Here is a 15504-nt window from a genome sequence, read left to right as displayed (position 1 = left end):
GCTTAGCACTTTGGCTGGTTGCTACCTTACCACGTTGCCTGGATGCTAGGTCAACATGTTGCCTGCGTGCTAGGTTACCACTTTGCCTGGGTGCCAGCTTAGCACTTTGCCTGGTTGCCAGCTCAGCACTTTGCCTGGGTGCTAACTTACCACTTTGCCTGGTTGCCAGCTTAGCACTTTGCCTGGGTGCTAGGTTAGGACTTAGCCTGGGTGCTAGGTCAGCACTTTGCCTGGATGCCAGCTTAGCACCTAGCTTCGTCGTTTAGTCATCACTTAATCTCAACGCTATCTACTTCACAGGTTGCCGCTAGAGTAATTCGAGACATTAGACTACGTTTGTCGGTTAGGTGAGTAGGTGAACTATGGTAAGTGAGTTACTGTGAATTACAAATGTGACGATGATCACGGTTGTAGGTACGATATCTTGGCAAGCCTTCCGACTTGCGCTGCAGCCAACAATGATTGCGCAGCTATCCTGTGCGATGACGGTGATCTGAGGTGCGATCGGATATGCAGCACATCCAGTCTGCCAACCATTACGCAGATGAGGTACAAGAGGGATAGTGACCAAAGTGCGACAGTGGTCCAGAAGAATTTCTGTCTTATAGTCCAAAGGAATTCGGGAATTGTTTTGTTAACGATATCGTAGAGGGCATTTCCTTCTTTGGTGACAATACGCAATGCTGCGCAGAAATCTGTGCAGGTCCTCTTATGTGAGTCACCTGATACACCGCTGAGGCTGGCAACGTTATCGTGTGTGAAACCATATCTGAAGAATGTAGGACGAATGTACCCGCACTCCACTATTGACCCACATGAGCCATTGTGATTCGCAGATGGAGCAAGTGGATGTTCCTTGGTTCCGCAATCCTTTTTACATTTACCAATTTTGCATTTTCTTGCATCCGCACCGCACGTTTTCCGGCAGTCCTCTAACAACTTTTGGAGCGCGGTGTAGAATGTCTCCGTCAAGTAAACAATCCATGAAAGGTACTTGTCGGCGTGTTCCTTCGAGAACATGGTACAGGTATCATAGCATAACGGTCTAAGATATGCGCCGCATGGCTGCGCTGAATTGGTCGATGGGTTACAACAGACGAGAGAGTAGAGATCGCCGGTAAGATGCGATGTTTCAACAGTCTTAGATTTATGATCAGTACTGCCAAACATGGAGGTAATGTCCAGCTTCGTGCTCCGATTTTCGAAATCAGCTTCGCTGACTTTCGACTTAAATGCCGTCTCCCTGTTCTCAATACGCTTGTTGTTGCGATTACTCTTTTGATCCCACTCATAAAGGAAGCTGTAATAGAACCCGAACATATCGCTGAGCGTTTTAGGTGCGCTAGGTAATATGCAATTAAATAAGCCGCAAATCCTAGTGAGGGGAGACGTGTGAGTGCCACAATAGCCAGCAAGCACATCGACGATACGTTGACCAGTAGCTCTGTGCGATGCCATCTGACTTATCCCTGAGAAGCCCATCGGCGTAATGCACGGTAAGTTACCGTGACTCTTGAGCGAGCACTCCAGTTTTCCTCTTTCTGATTTCAGATTGTGCGGTAGGAACCCCGGCAATTTATCTTCTAAGAAAGACTGCAGTGGTGACTTGACACCGCACTTAGGGTGTTCTTGACATCGTTGGTCAGCCTTTTGATTACCATTTTGGTTAGCCCTTTGCCCACCCTTTTGGTTGCACGTTAGGTTAACGCATTGGTCGACGTTGCACCGCCAACTTGCGCCACCGACGCATTGGCCATATTCGCAGTCAAGCCAGCCACCTAGCGCAGTATCGTATTTACATTGTTGGTATAAGAACTGCAGCTGACCGTATAGTCTGTTGATGATATCACGTATCATGCAGACCATTGTGTTGAAGTCTGCGGGATACACTAGTCCAGCTGAATTTGTATCGAACTCGCAGGCGTATACACCTTCACCATGGCCATGACCTAGGATGGTTGTTAGGACAGCGTGGGAGTGGTTGCAAACATCTGTTAGAGCAGCGGTTAGGTTAGATGGTTTAATGTCGTGCGGGTAGGCCGACAGCGACAATGCGTTGAGATTTGTGCCGGTGATGCCATCTGCTTCAAGCGTAATAGTGTCATCTTCCTCCGGCTTCTCGAACAGCTCCTCGAAACCGTTGAACGATAATGCTTGGTAGACTCCATTATGCGTGAAGCCGGACAACCAGCGAAGCATGTCGTATACTGACGATGGATACGTTTTCGACTGCCATGTGCCGAGGTGGCAAGTTTCGTAGTAATCGCTGATGTGATCTACGAGAAGTTTAAGAGTTTCCATTAAAAGACGACTGTCATATCTCGACACTACGGTAATGCCAAATTTATTAACAATGGATTTCCCAATCATTTTGGCAGAGCACTGCAGTTCCCCGTTTTGCGAGCCATCCTTTTTGGTCACTACGTATCCGCAGTTTCTCAGGAAATTACCTAGGTGATTATACCTGCCGGACTGGGAAAGCAGGGATATTTTGCTCTCCTTCCAACCGTTCTCACATTCGTGCTTCAGCAGTGCTAAATCGTCACCGAATATCTTCATGATGGTGACCAAGATTTTCGCGCAATACGTTTTGTCCGTATTGCTTTCCTCCTCCCACTTAATCGTCTGACCAGAGTACGTGTTCACATACGACTTATCCAACTCCTCGCACAATCGCATTAACCCGTCCTTAAGAGAGTCGAGGAGCAGGGGATGCTCGTAGCCGGAGAACCTCGGGGCGGAGAGGTCAGCGAGGGAGGACTTGAGATTGAGGAGCGAGGTGACGAAGGTATCGTCGAAGTTGTACTTGCTGTTTCCATTGGAGAAGTGACGAAGCAGTGCGCTGACACGGCTGTGGATATGATTGACCTTGTTGGAGCATTCATTCTCCTGCTTGTTAGAAGAGGTGGAGTCCGCAGTCTTTACTTCGGTTTCGACGTGGGTGAGGATGGGCCTGAGGAAAGCTTTTAGGGGCGATGATAATGATTTTACGGATGCGTTATTCTTCAACTTCTTAAGCATGTTGGTGTCATCATTACCCTTCCGGTCATGATCCATCACCTTCCTCAGCAGGCCTTTGACGCCGGTGCGCGAATCTTCGCCGGTAATCTCACTGACGTTCGATATATAATTTTCCACCTTCGTTTTCATGGTCTTAAATATGCCGCTAATCTTACTGTGATACAGCGTTCGGGCTTGGCCCTGTATATTCTTAATTTTATCGGCGACCTGTTTATCTACGAAGTCTTTAATCGATTTGATGGCCGCGGCAGCTTCCTTGTCGATGACCTCTGTTTTGAATTGCGTGGCTTTGGAGACTATATCTTTCAAGTTTCCATCTGAGTTAGTATTAAGGATGCCTTCAATACGTTCTTTAATTTTATCAAGGTGCTTATTATCTTCGCTCCCAAATTCAGTCTGAATCATCTTCTGCAGCTCCTCGAAATAATTCTTGACACCTTTTCTTTGGTCTCGTTCCTCGGATATATTTGAATTTTCGGCCAGATTCTTGATAGTGGACATGAGATCAGCGAGCCTTGATTCGACTTCGGTGAGCATGTTGCCGAAGCTGTCACTGTAAAATTTAGTGCTGTCGGTACGATCACCAGAATCGAGAGTGGAGCCACTTTCAACATCGATGAGATGCGTTCCGGCCACCTCCCTTTTGATCTCTCCAATCTTATTGCAAAGAGAGCCTTCGGTTGAGTCTCCGCCAAGAAATTTGTCGTTCGTAATACGGGGCACTGTAGCTTGCTTAATCAATCCATCGTAATCTTCAAAGTTTTTAACAACAAGTGTATCTACTTTGCCGTCACCGTCGCTATCCAAGCCAAAATCATTTCGAAGTATGCCAAGAAGAATGCCTTCAACACTTTGAGTTAGATCATAAGGTTCGGTGACGTCGTCGACGTAAATGGCATTAACGCCAATACCGGATTCCCTAGTCGCCTGATCGATATTACTCCAAAGACTCCTAACTACTTTTAGGGCGTCATTGACGCTAGTGCTCATTTTGGTTGCATCCACTGTGAACGAATCGATGGCTTCTCCAGCTTTCATCGCCATACCGACGAGTTGATGGAGAATAGCGTCGACGGCAAATGTGAGATGTTGATCGCTGGTTGTATTGCCGTTCATGACTAGGCCATCTGGAGCTCTTTCAATATTACCTGCTATTGTACTGGCTAGCAGCCTGTTTTTGGTTTGTGACTTAATCCTCTCGCCAAGGTTTTTCGCAAATTCGTTGCACCCGGTCTGAACGGCATCAACATACGCTTGAATGCTACCTTCGATCGTGAAATGTGCTGCCATACTGACGGCGTGACTAATTTGATTTTCGAGTTGTCGAACAATTATACCTGCCAGTTTTCGAGTGCGTTCTTCATTATCTCTCCCGCTGCTGTCCCACTCATCATAAGGCGGATTGAATCTACTCCTTTGCTCAAAATAACTTGTTAACCAGCCTTTAACGGGTTCTTCTCCCAGACTATCATCTACCCATTCCTGTACTATCTCTCCAAATGAACCCTTATTTAATCCTTTTATTTGGAACTTCTTTGCGTACTCTGCCACCTTTGTCATGATTCCCTGCAACCCTTCCTCTTCTCTCTCACCTTCAATGCTTTTAACCTGTTTCATAATGGTTCCCAGCAGCTGCTCCTTAATGTACTTTCTCAGTGCACCTTTAATTTTATCCTTCGTAGTCTTTAATCCAGTCCTAACCGCCCTGTCCAGCTTAAGCACATCAGAGAGCGCTTCCGGCACCAACCTCTCAACACTTTTCTTAGCCGTACTAGCCGCGTCGTAGAGCTTCTGCGCCTTTTGCTTCAACTGCAACGCGGCCTTTTCAACATTCCTCCATTTTTCCGCGTCAGCTCCGGCCTTCTTAGTCCCTGACTGCTCTGTAACCTCCTTCAATATAGCTTTAGACTGCTCAATGCCATACTTTGCAATCTCCGTGGCACGGTCAATCCATTTTTTCAGGTCTGTATCAACTGACGTTAAAGTTTTTTTTACAGCATTTAGAGGATCGTGTATCTGAACTTTGAATTCATGCCCCAATCTGATTTTCACATCATTCATACGCTCATCAATTCTTTCATCCACCTTCTGTTTGAGATTTAGCAACTCACTTCCAGCCAAGTCGACTACGTCTTTTAATTCCGTGTTCGCCGCCGCCGCCTCGAACGATTTCACCTGCAACTTAATTTTATATAACGCATCTTTCAACTTATCTCTAAGCGTCGGATCCAGATTCTCGTACTCATTTTCCGCGGCATCATACGCTCCCGAGATCCACCCAGCATCAGCGATGCAGGCGTCAAGCAACACAGGCACCTTACTAAGTGAGTCACCATATACAGCATTAAGTTTATTAAGTGAATCATGCATATTATTAAATTTTTCTGTTTTTAAGTATTCTAATGATTTTTTAAGTGCGCTAGTTTTTTTATCTAGCTCCCCATCCCACTCCCCCAGCGCCTCGCTCACAGCCTCAACGGCCGCAGACAATCCGCCAGTTTTGTGCATACTGTCTTTAATTTTTTCGAGTGTTTTATCCATCTTAGAATAGTAAGTTGTCACTTCATTTTCGTTTTTCACCGCTTCAAGCACACCACTCAAAAACGCCATCACTGCATCACACAGCCTGTCCAAGTCAGAGTACACAATCCCAGTGCCGTCGTAGCCTTTGGACTCAGAGTTGAAGCCGAGGAAAGTTTCGAGGCCAGAGCAGAGGTTATTAAGGATGTTATTAGGGTTGTTATTTGAGGTGGTTTTAAGGTTTTAAATTTTACCAAATTTCTTGTCAAGCTCCCTAGGCGGCACATGGTCAGGGCAGTGGCAAGAGGTGGAGGAAGGGAAGGGTGACAAGGCACAAGTTATTGTAATGGTTTATAAAGGTCATAGCGGTAATATGGCGAAGTAATTCAAGGGATGTAGAGTGGGTTAGGGAGCGATGCGGAGTGGATAAAGGGGCGATGTAGAGTGGGTAAAGGGGCGATGTGGAGTGGATTATAATCACTACTCTGGTAACCATGTCATCGCTGCCGAGACCATGTCATCGCTGCCGTAACCATGTCATCGCTGCCGTGACCTTGTCATCGCTGCCGTGACCATGTCATCGCTGCCGTGACCATCAACTTGGTCAGGTGCTTGGTCATGGCATTGGTTAGCACTTTGGTCAGCACATTGGTCACCACATTGGTCAGCACATTGGTCAACACTTTGGTCAACACGTTGGTCAACACTTTGGGCAGCACTTTGGTCGACAATTTGGGCAGCACATTGGTCACCACGTTGGTCACCACGTTAGTCGTGGCATTGGTCAGGTGCTTGGTCACCACTCTGGTCATGGCATTGGTCAGCACATTGGTCACCACGTTGGTCACCACGTTAGTCGTGGCATTGGTCAGCAGCTTGGTCACCACTTTGGTCATGGCATTGGTCACCACCTTGGTCACCACGTTGGTCAGCACCTTGGTCACCACGTTGGTCGTGGCATTGGTCAGCACGTTGGTCAGCACGTTGGTCATGGCATTGGTTAGGTGCTAGGTCACCACTTTGGTCATGGCATTGGGCAGCATCTTGGTCATGGCCTTGGTCAGCACGTTGGTCGTGCCATTGGTCAACACTTTGGTCATGGCATTGGTCAGCACTTTGGTCAGCACATTGGTCAAAACGTTGGTCACCACGTTGGTTATGGCATTGGTCAGTTGCTAGGTCACCACTGTTATCGCTGCTGTGTCACTGTCATCTCTGCTGTAACCATTAACTTGGTCAGGTGCTTGGTCATCAACGCGGTCATTACGTTGTCTAGACATTAGATGTCAGTTGGCAGTTAGGTGATCAGTGGGATTTGGATTACGATGTTTGCGCTTACAAATTGCTGAGATCAGCTGTAGAACGCGATGCAGAGGGGTATCTTGCGTACGAGGAACTCGCGGATGTTGCGGCCTACCGGGAAGCGGAAGATGCACAGGTCGAGCAGGATGATGGCGACGATGATGGCAACGATGACGGCGGCGATGGCTTGGGGGTCAGGGGGGGAAGTAGCCATCTCACTGCTCATGTCATTGATCATCAACGCAATCATTACTGTCTACAACATTAGATGTCAGTTGCCAGTTAGGTGATCAGTGGGATTTGGATTACGATGTTTGCACCAATAAATTGCTTAGTTCAGCTGTAGAACGCGATGCAGAAGGGTATCTTGCGGACGAGGAAATCGCGGATGTTGCGGCCCACGGGGAAGCGGAAGATGCACAGGTCGAGCAGGATGATGGCGACGATGAGGGCAACGAAGACGGCGGCGATGGCGGAGTAGGGAGGAAATCATGGCCACCTCACTGCTCATGTGATTGGTCATCAACGCAATGATTACTCTGTCTACAACATTAGATGTCAGTTGGCAGTTATGTGATCGGTGGGATATGGATGACGATTTTAACGCTAGTAAATTTCTAGATCAGCTGTAAAACGCGATGCAGAAGGGTATTTTGCGTACGAGGAAATCGCGGATGTTGCGGCCCACCGGGAAGCGGAAGATGCACAGGTCGAGCAGGATGATGGCGACGATTATGGCAACGATGACGGCGGCGATGGCGGAGGGGGAAGGGGATGGTGGAGTACTCACCTCACTGCTCAGGTGATTGATTATAAACGCAAGCATTACGTTGTCTAGAACATTAGATGTCAGTTGGCAGTTAGGTTGTCGTGATTAGCTGCGCAGTAGATACCGAACCCTGTGGAACGGCCGGATGCGGAAGTAGATCATGACGCAGATGACGACGATGATGAGGGCGACGGGGGCGATGATGATGGGGAGAACGGAGGGGGATAAAGAGGAGTAGTTGTCATCCGCGTATGTGTGAGCATAGGAACCACTCTCCCCAACGATGACATATTGAGTAGCGTCAGAATGGGTGGATTCCGATGAAGCGGATGTAGAGCGTCTCTGTTTGCAACACTCACATTGACATGTTTTTCTGATACACTTAGCACATCCCGTATCATTACAGTTGTATTTCGAGTAGCCTGTTGCGCGCTCATGATAGTAGTTTCTACAGTATATGCAGTTGTAATTATCACAAAGTTTACAGCACCAGTAACAGCAATTACAATTCTGCAGCATTTTACATCCATTGCCACACTGCAGACACGGCGTCCCTTCCGTCATCTTCCACTCCCAGTCCCCTCAGCCTGCGAACATATCAATCACTCAAGCAACGCACTCACCAACTACTACATCTTCCCCGTCCCCTCCCAGTCCCCTCAACCTGCGAACATGTCAATCACTCAAGCAGCACTCACCAACTGCAACACTACCACTGCCGCTACCAGTCCCCTCAGCCTGCGAACATATCAATCACCTAAGCAGCACTCACCAACTGCAACACTACCACTGCCGCTCCCAGTCCCCTCAACCTGCGAACATATCAATCACTCAAGCAGCACTCACCAACTGCAACACTACCACTGCCGCTACCAGTCCCCTCAACCTGCAAACGTATCAATCACACAAGCAACGCACTCACCAACTGCAACACTTACCACTGCCGCTCCCAGTCCCCTCAACCTGCAAACATATCAATCACCTAGCAACGCACTCACCAACTGCAACACGTACCACTGCCGCTACCACTCCCCTCAGCCTGCAAGCATATCAATCACCTAGCAAGCACTCACCAACTGCAACGCTACCACTGCCCCTCCCAGTCCACTCAACCTGCAAACTATCAATCACCTAAGCAACGCACTCACCAACTGCAACACTACCACTGCCACTCCCAGTCCCCTCAGCCTGCAAACATCAATCACTCAAGCAGCACTCACCAACTGCAACACTACCACTGCCACTCCCAGTCCCCTCAGCCTGCAAACATCAATCACTCAAGCAGCACTCACCAACTGCAACACTACCACTGCCGCTCTCACTCCCCTCATCACCACCTACCCTCACCCCTGTGTCCCCCCAGCCCAGGCCACCGACACCCAAGCTGCCCGGGATACCACAGCTGCGGCTGACGCGACGCATGTGACTAGCATCAACTGTCACTCTAAATTATTCACTATTCGCAACGCCATCAACATTGCGGCGACCCGTGCGCTCATCTCCCACAGTGCAGCAGCACCGTGCTACGAGCCGCGGTATCGGCGCCATGCTGGCGGAGCGCGTCGGCTACGTGCCTAAATGTGATATTAACAATCGCTACATTGCCGCCTATAAACGCTACTTAACCAGGCCAACGCAGATTACGCCACCCTGCCAGTGACTCGCAACACACGACTTTGGTCACCCGCCGCGGCCCTCACGACCGCCTACGTTAGCGACCAATCACCCAGCCTCACGTGACACTGACTCAATGAGCAACGCAGACACCTCTCACAGTCAACGCCTAACTCAACGCACCAGGCAATCAACGTGCTACAACACCCACCAAATTACGGTTCATCCGCCAGCTTATCACATTGCCTGGGTGCTAGCTCAGCACGTTGCCTGGATGCCAGTTTAGCACTTCGCCTGGGTGCCACCTCAACACGTTGCCTGTGTGCTAGCTTAGCACTTTGCCTGGGTGCTAGGTCAACACGTTGCCTGGTTGCTAGCTCATCACTTTGCCTGGTTGCTAGCTCATCACTTTGCCTGGTTGCTAGCTTATCACTTTGCCTGGTTGCTAGGTTAGCACGTTGCCCGGTTGCTTGCTTACCACTTAGCCTGGTTGCTAGGTCAACACGTTGCCTGTGTGCCAGCTTAGCACTTAGCCTGTGTGCCAGCTTAGCACTTAGCCTGGGTGCTAGGTCAACACTTTGCCAGCGTGCTAGGTTAGCACCTTGCCTGGTTGCTAGGTTAGCACTTTGCCTGGTTGCCAGCTTAGCACTTAGCCTGGTTGCTAGCTTCGCACTTTGCCTGGCTGCTAGCTTACCACTTAGCCTGGGTGCCAGCTTAGCACTTTGCCTGGTTGCTAGGTTAGCACTTTGCCTGGTTGCTAGGTTAGCACTTTGCCTGGGTGCCAGCTTACCACTTTGCCTGGGTGCCAGCTTAGCACTTAGCTTGGTCGTTCAGTCATCACCTAATTCATGTGCTACCTAGTTCACAGGTTGCCGCTAGAGTAATTCGAGACATTAGACTACGTTTGTCGGTTAGGTGAGTAGGTGATGCTAGGTGAGTTGTGTGAATTACAAATGTGAATACAATTACGGTTGTAGATACGATATCTTGGCAAGCCTTCCGACTTGCGCTGCAGCCAACAATGATTGCGCCGTTATCCTGTGCGATGATGGTGATCTCAGGTGTGAGCGTATGTGGAGCACATCCAGTCTGCCAACCATTACGCAGATGAGGTAGAAGAGGGAGAGTGACCAGAGTGCGAGAACCAAGTAGGTGAACGGTTGTCTGATGGTCCAAATGAAGTTGTCACATTCCGCAAATAATTTGGTGAAGTGCTGCGATTTTAGAACGTTTTGCAATTGCGAATAGAGGTTACGGCAGTATCTTCTTTGATCATCAGACAGCAATTTTTTGGCGTCGCCAAATGTAAAGCCGTATCCGTATAAAGTGCTCAGCACACCGCGGCATCCCACTAGCGATCGGCACCTACAGCTGTATCCATCGCCGTGTTTGCCCGGTCTACAAGAAATGCCGTCGACACATCTGCTGCACCCCCAATCTTGACAAGAGATACTGCAATACGAATCAAATAATGATTTCAAATAGCCATACAGCGTCCACGGTAAATACACGGCCCATGAGAGATACACGTTGGTATGTTTAGCTGCGATGTAGTAGTACGTGTCGCAGAATAGGGTCTGCAGGTAGGGTCCGCAGTGGACGTTATCTTCGATTGCAAGCATACATGACTGACTCATCGCGAGGCTCGACATATCAGCCGATTTGGGAATATGATTACTTGCATTGTGACTACTCTGACTGTTGCCATAAGCGGCACTAAGCGCACCTGTAAGTTTGGTTGGCTCTTTATATAGATCAATGGACACCTCGTTGGTTGATGTGTTGAAAGCTGTCGTGACAGCCTGTGCAGTTGCATTTTTCGTATTATGCAATACATGAGTCAACGCCAACGCAAACTGGAAGTGCTCAGGCAGCGTGCTCGGCGGGATGGGTGCAAGGCACAGAAGGGACGAGACTAGACCGCTACCAAAAAGCAGCCTCAAAATCTCATATATATCTCTACCAGTTTTGGTCGACCCAGAAAACGCCCTGAAACCGAGGGGAGTGACGCATGGCATTCCGAGTTTAGCGACAGATGGACACGTTGAGCATACGGACCGGCAGCCGATGGAAGTCAGCTTGTGCGGCAAATGACCAATTAAGCAGTCACCCAGATATGACATTAATGGAGACGTTGGCTGGCAATTTGGTTGGCACGTTACTTCGTCGGTTGGATGGCATTTTGGTTGCTCTGTTGAGTGATTTTTGCATGGCCATTTGCTCGTCTTGATATCTCTGCCGTATAGGCATTGCGCCCATCCACCGTGGTTTGTGCCTAGACTGCATTGGTAATACAGGTATCTCAGTGGCGGCAACATACGACGCAGAATGTCGAGAATGGTTTGCAGACATTCCTCACCGGAAGTGGGATATTTGAGGTTGAAGGTGTTTGTGTGGAAGTCGACGGCGTACACTGTCTCGGCGTTGCCGTGGCCCATGACGGTGGTGAGCAGATCGCGAGATTTCGTACACAGATGTTGCAACGCTGTGTTCACGCTGTTGTACGTAATGTTGCTTGGATGCGCTGTCATGGATTCCACCCGCGTGTCTGTTAACGTCAGCTCAAGGCCGTCGTCGTCCACGACTCTCTGCTTAGATGGATTCTCAAACGGCGCACTGAGTCCGTTCTGTATCAACTCCTCGTAAACGGGGTGATGTGGGAGGCCGGTGAACCATACAAGCATTTCGTTAACATTACACGGCAGACGTGATTTGGGCCGGAGTGCTTGGTGGCACACTTCGAAGTACTGCTTGGCGTGAGTTACTAGGCATCTAAGGATATCAAACACATTTAAGTAATCATCATCGCGTTTTTTTGATTCACAAATTTTAAGGTGTTGGTTGTCATTGGCGCCGCTGACTCTCCAAGTGAGTCTGTTGGCAACGTACTGGCCGCTTATGACTGTTCTGTTTTGCAGCTCCCAGTGTTCTCTATTTTCTTCCGCAACCTTAAAGCCGAGGCGCACGAACAATCTTCCGAGATCGGTGGATGAATTGATTTTTTGTCCCGTCAGACTCTTGCACTCATGCTTCAACCCATACAACGATACGTCGAGAGTCCGCAATGCGGTAAGAAACACTTTGGCGTAATACTTGCCATATTTAGTCAAAGTGTTGTCCTCCTTAACCAAATCATCGGAAAACGTCTCACTGTCGTACGCGGAGATGTACGCCTTGTCGAGTTCACTGACCAAAGTCGTGAAACCGTTCTTCAGAGTATTGAGCAGCAGTGGGCATTTCGCTTCGCCGTACGTCGAAGGCTTAAACCCCTCGATCACCTTCTTCAATTCATCGAGGTCATTACTAAACGTGTGGTCATAATGCTGAGACGTCGCAAGTTTGTTGAGTAGATTTACCAGTACGCTATTTGCCATTTTAACCCGCTCGAAGTCAGACGTGAAATCTTCTTGAGATTCCAAATGGCTCATTAATGAACTGAAGGCGGTCCTAAGCTTTAGTACAGCTTGGCTGAATGGGTAAATTTTCCTTCCCTTCTCTGTGGTTTGTACAGCGGATTTCGACGATATGTTTTGAATATGTTTAACAGTGTCAACAAAATGTTGCTCGAACTTCACCATGAAGCCCTTGAAGCCAAGGGTCAAATCGTCTTCAATGGATTTGGGCAACGTTTCCAGCTCGCTGTGAACCTTGGACGCAAATCGCTGGAGCAGCGACTGAATGGAGGAGATGTAGTTTTTCTTGGCTTCGGCAATGATACTATCTTGAGCCTTTTTGACCTCATTGTTGACGTGTTGCTTAAGGGGATCGATGATGTTTTTGCCGGATCTGTCGGCGTACGCAGCGAATGCTTCAGCGGTTTTAAGGGCATTTTTCTCGAAATATTTGTGAAGCTCGAGAAATTTACAATGCAGTTCTTGGAGAGTATCTTTCTGTGCTGGTTTGCTATGGGCGGCGTTACCGATTTTTTTGTTCTTGAAATCGTCTAATTTAGATTTCACTCTATCGGTGGTAGTAGTTATCGCATCCATGATAACTCCAAGGTGTTTCGTGAGGTCAGAGGACAGGGTCGTCAGACCGTCTGTTATGTGAGTAATGTAGATGCCGGCAGCTTCTTCTTTAATGGCGCCGATTGACTCTGGGAGTTGGCCTTCAGATGGATTTTCGGTGGACGTTTTTGGTTGTTTGACATATGTAGGGTAATTGATAAAATTTCTGACTTTCTCTAGATCAATTTTTGCATCCTCCCTTCCATCGCTTCCTTTCGCTTGTGGCAACAGTTCCTCAAGTTCCCTATTAATCGTCATTGCAATATTGGCGTCTAGCTCAATTGGGCCTAGACCAGGATAAGGTTTGGCGGTGTTGTAACCGTGCTGGCCAGATTCGGTGAGTGCCGTAGTTAATCCGGCATTCAGCTTGAGTGCCACATCGAGCGCCGTGTCGAGATTTTTGCCGATGTTGTCCCCTCCTTCGCCGTCCCCGGTGAATGACTGTAGTTCCTCCGCTGCCTGGTTAGCTTTGGAGTATAGCGCCGATAGCACGGCGGCCATTGCAGGTATGAGATAGCTTCTGGCTGTGGAATGCGTGTCACCATTTTGCGACACAGTTCGCTCGAAAGCATCGACTAGGCTGGACACCAACTTGTTCGTATCTCCAGAATCTTGTTTCCCTTGTGTAATTTTATCATTAAGCTGCACTACAAATTGTATGATGCAATCGTGCACAGCTCCGATATTCCCTTCTACATTGTTCTTTTTGTCACCATCAATTTGGGCGTTTTCTATTGATATATCAAGCGCATCCTTTATTGCTGTGGCAATTCTGAGAGATTTATCCTGCGTAAGTGTTGCAGCATTAACATCGACATATTCCTGTTTTAATGTGTAGCCTCCTTTTTTACTCATTCTGATATACTCTGCAAGTGACTGTTTAACCAATCCATTATTCTTGAAAATTCCATCAATCCACTCCTTTACTATGGCTTGAAACCCTTGCGAACCTTCCTTGAACCTTTCAGCGTACTCCTTCACTATTTTGGTTTCAACCCCTTGGAGGCCATTTCTTTGATCTGTGATCTGCAGAATCTGCGCTTGAATCTTCTTAACGTACTGGCTAACATATTTCCTTATTTCATCATTTATGGCGACACTCACCAAATATAAGTCCATCTGAACCGCCCTGTTCATTGTTGCTACCTCCTTAAGCGCTTGCTGCACCAACTCCACAAGCTTTTTTTTCACACGTTGTATCTCATCACTGAGACTCTCCTTCCACCTTATCAGCTTCTCCGCATCTTTCTCAATTAGGTACTTCGTGCCCGTCACTCCGTCAGTCGTCTCGTCAAGTATCTTCTTAACATCCTCGTTCCTTATTCTATCGATCTCTTTTTTGGCGCTCTCCATCCACTCTTCCAATTTCTGCACGTACTGCCTTAGCCGGCCATCGATATCTTTCAGGTGCTTCAAAATAGTGTTGACTCCTTCCTTGAGCTGCTTCACCAGGTTCTCAATATCTTTCTGTATTTTATCGTTGACGCAATTTCCAAGTGCACTCAGTGCGCTCTGTATCTTCGCCTGCAGACCATCAAGGTCCTTACGTTCCTTACCTGACATGGTCTTAAGCCTCTCCGTCTCATGGCTCACCGCCCTCAACGCTACACGTACACGTTCACTTAATGTGGAATTAAGATAACTAATAGCATTTTTCATATCTGTTTGTGTACTAAGATTAAACACTGAGTTGAACGTTTCTGCTTTTTTCTGACACTCCTTCAATTTCTCTGCCATGGTCTTCTCCGCCGCGTCAAGTACGTCTTGCTCAATGTTGTCCGTCACCTGATACTTATTAATACTACCAAGCAACTCACCTCGATCTTTGACGTATTTAATTAACTCATTAATGGGCTCTGACACTGCTTTATTGGACTCTCTCACTTCTTTGTTGTACTTCTCGACCTCCCTAGTCAGACGGGGAAGAAGCTTAGTGAAACCATCGTGCCCTGAGCAAAGATGTTTGTTAATTACGCTACTTACCGAATTTAATGTATTTTTACCCACATTGTATGTCTGAGTGTTTTTCACCCCCTCAAGCACACCACTCAAAAATCCCATCACCCCGTCACACAGCCTATCCAGGTCAGAGTACACAATACCCTTGCCATCGTAGCCTTTGGAGTTCTTATCGTAACCAAGAAAAGTCTGAAGACCGTCACATAAATGCGTTAAAATATTATCATTTTTAGTATTATTAGTAAGTGATTCAGCAAATTCAGCAAGCTTCTTCACAGTCTCAAGAGACGTCAACTGGGTAGGAAGGGAGTC

At 47.9% G+C, this 15504-nt stretch overlaps 2 protein-coding genes across 2 annotated transcripts; both read right to left on the bottom strand.

Annotated features, from left to right (window-relative positions):
* Nucleotides 1-402: 402 nt before the first annotated feature.
* Nucleotides 403-5631, bottom strand: BBBOND_0400020 (hypothetical protein; the record flags this gene model as incomplete). The annotated part of the gene is made up of 1 exon (XM_012914238.1): nt 403-5631. The coding sequence occupies one exon, from the start codon at nt 5629-5631 to the stop codon at nt 403-405; it is 5229 nt and encodes a 1742-aa protein (XP_012769692.1).
* Nucleotides 5632-10191: 4560 nt separating this feature from the next.
* Nucleotides 10192-15294, bottom strand: BBBOND_0400010 (hypothetical protein, conserved; the record flags this gene model as incomplete). The annotated part of the gene is made up of 1 exon (XM_012914237.1): nt 10192-15294. The coding sequence occupies one exon, from the start codon at nt 15292-15294 to the stop codon at nt 10192-10194; it is 5103 nt and encodes a 1700-aa protein (XP_012769691.1).
* Nucleotides 15295-15504: the final 210 nt, after the last annotated feature.

The sequence above is a fragment of the Babesia bigemina genome (genome assembly GCF_000981445.1).
Source record: "Babesia bigemina genome assembly Bbig001, chromosome : IV".
Lineage (NCBI taxonomy): Eukaryota > Apicomplexa > Aconoidasida > Piroplasmida > Babesiidae > Babesia > Babesia bigemina.
This window is presented reverse-complemented; position numbering and strand designations above follow the sequence as displayed.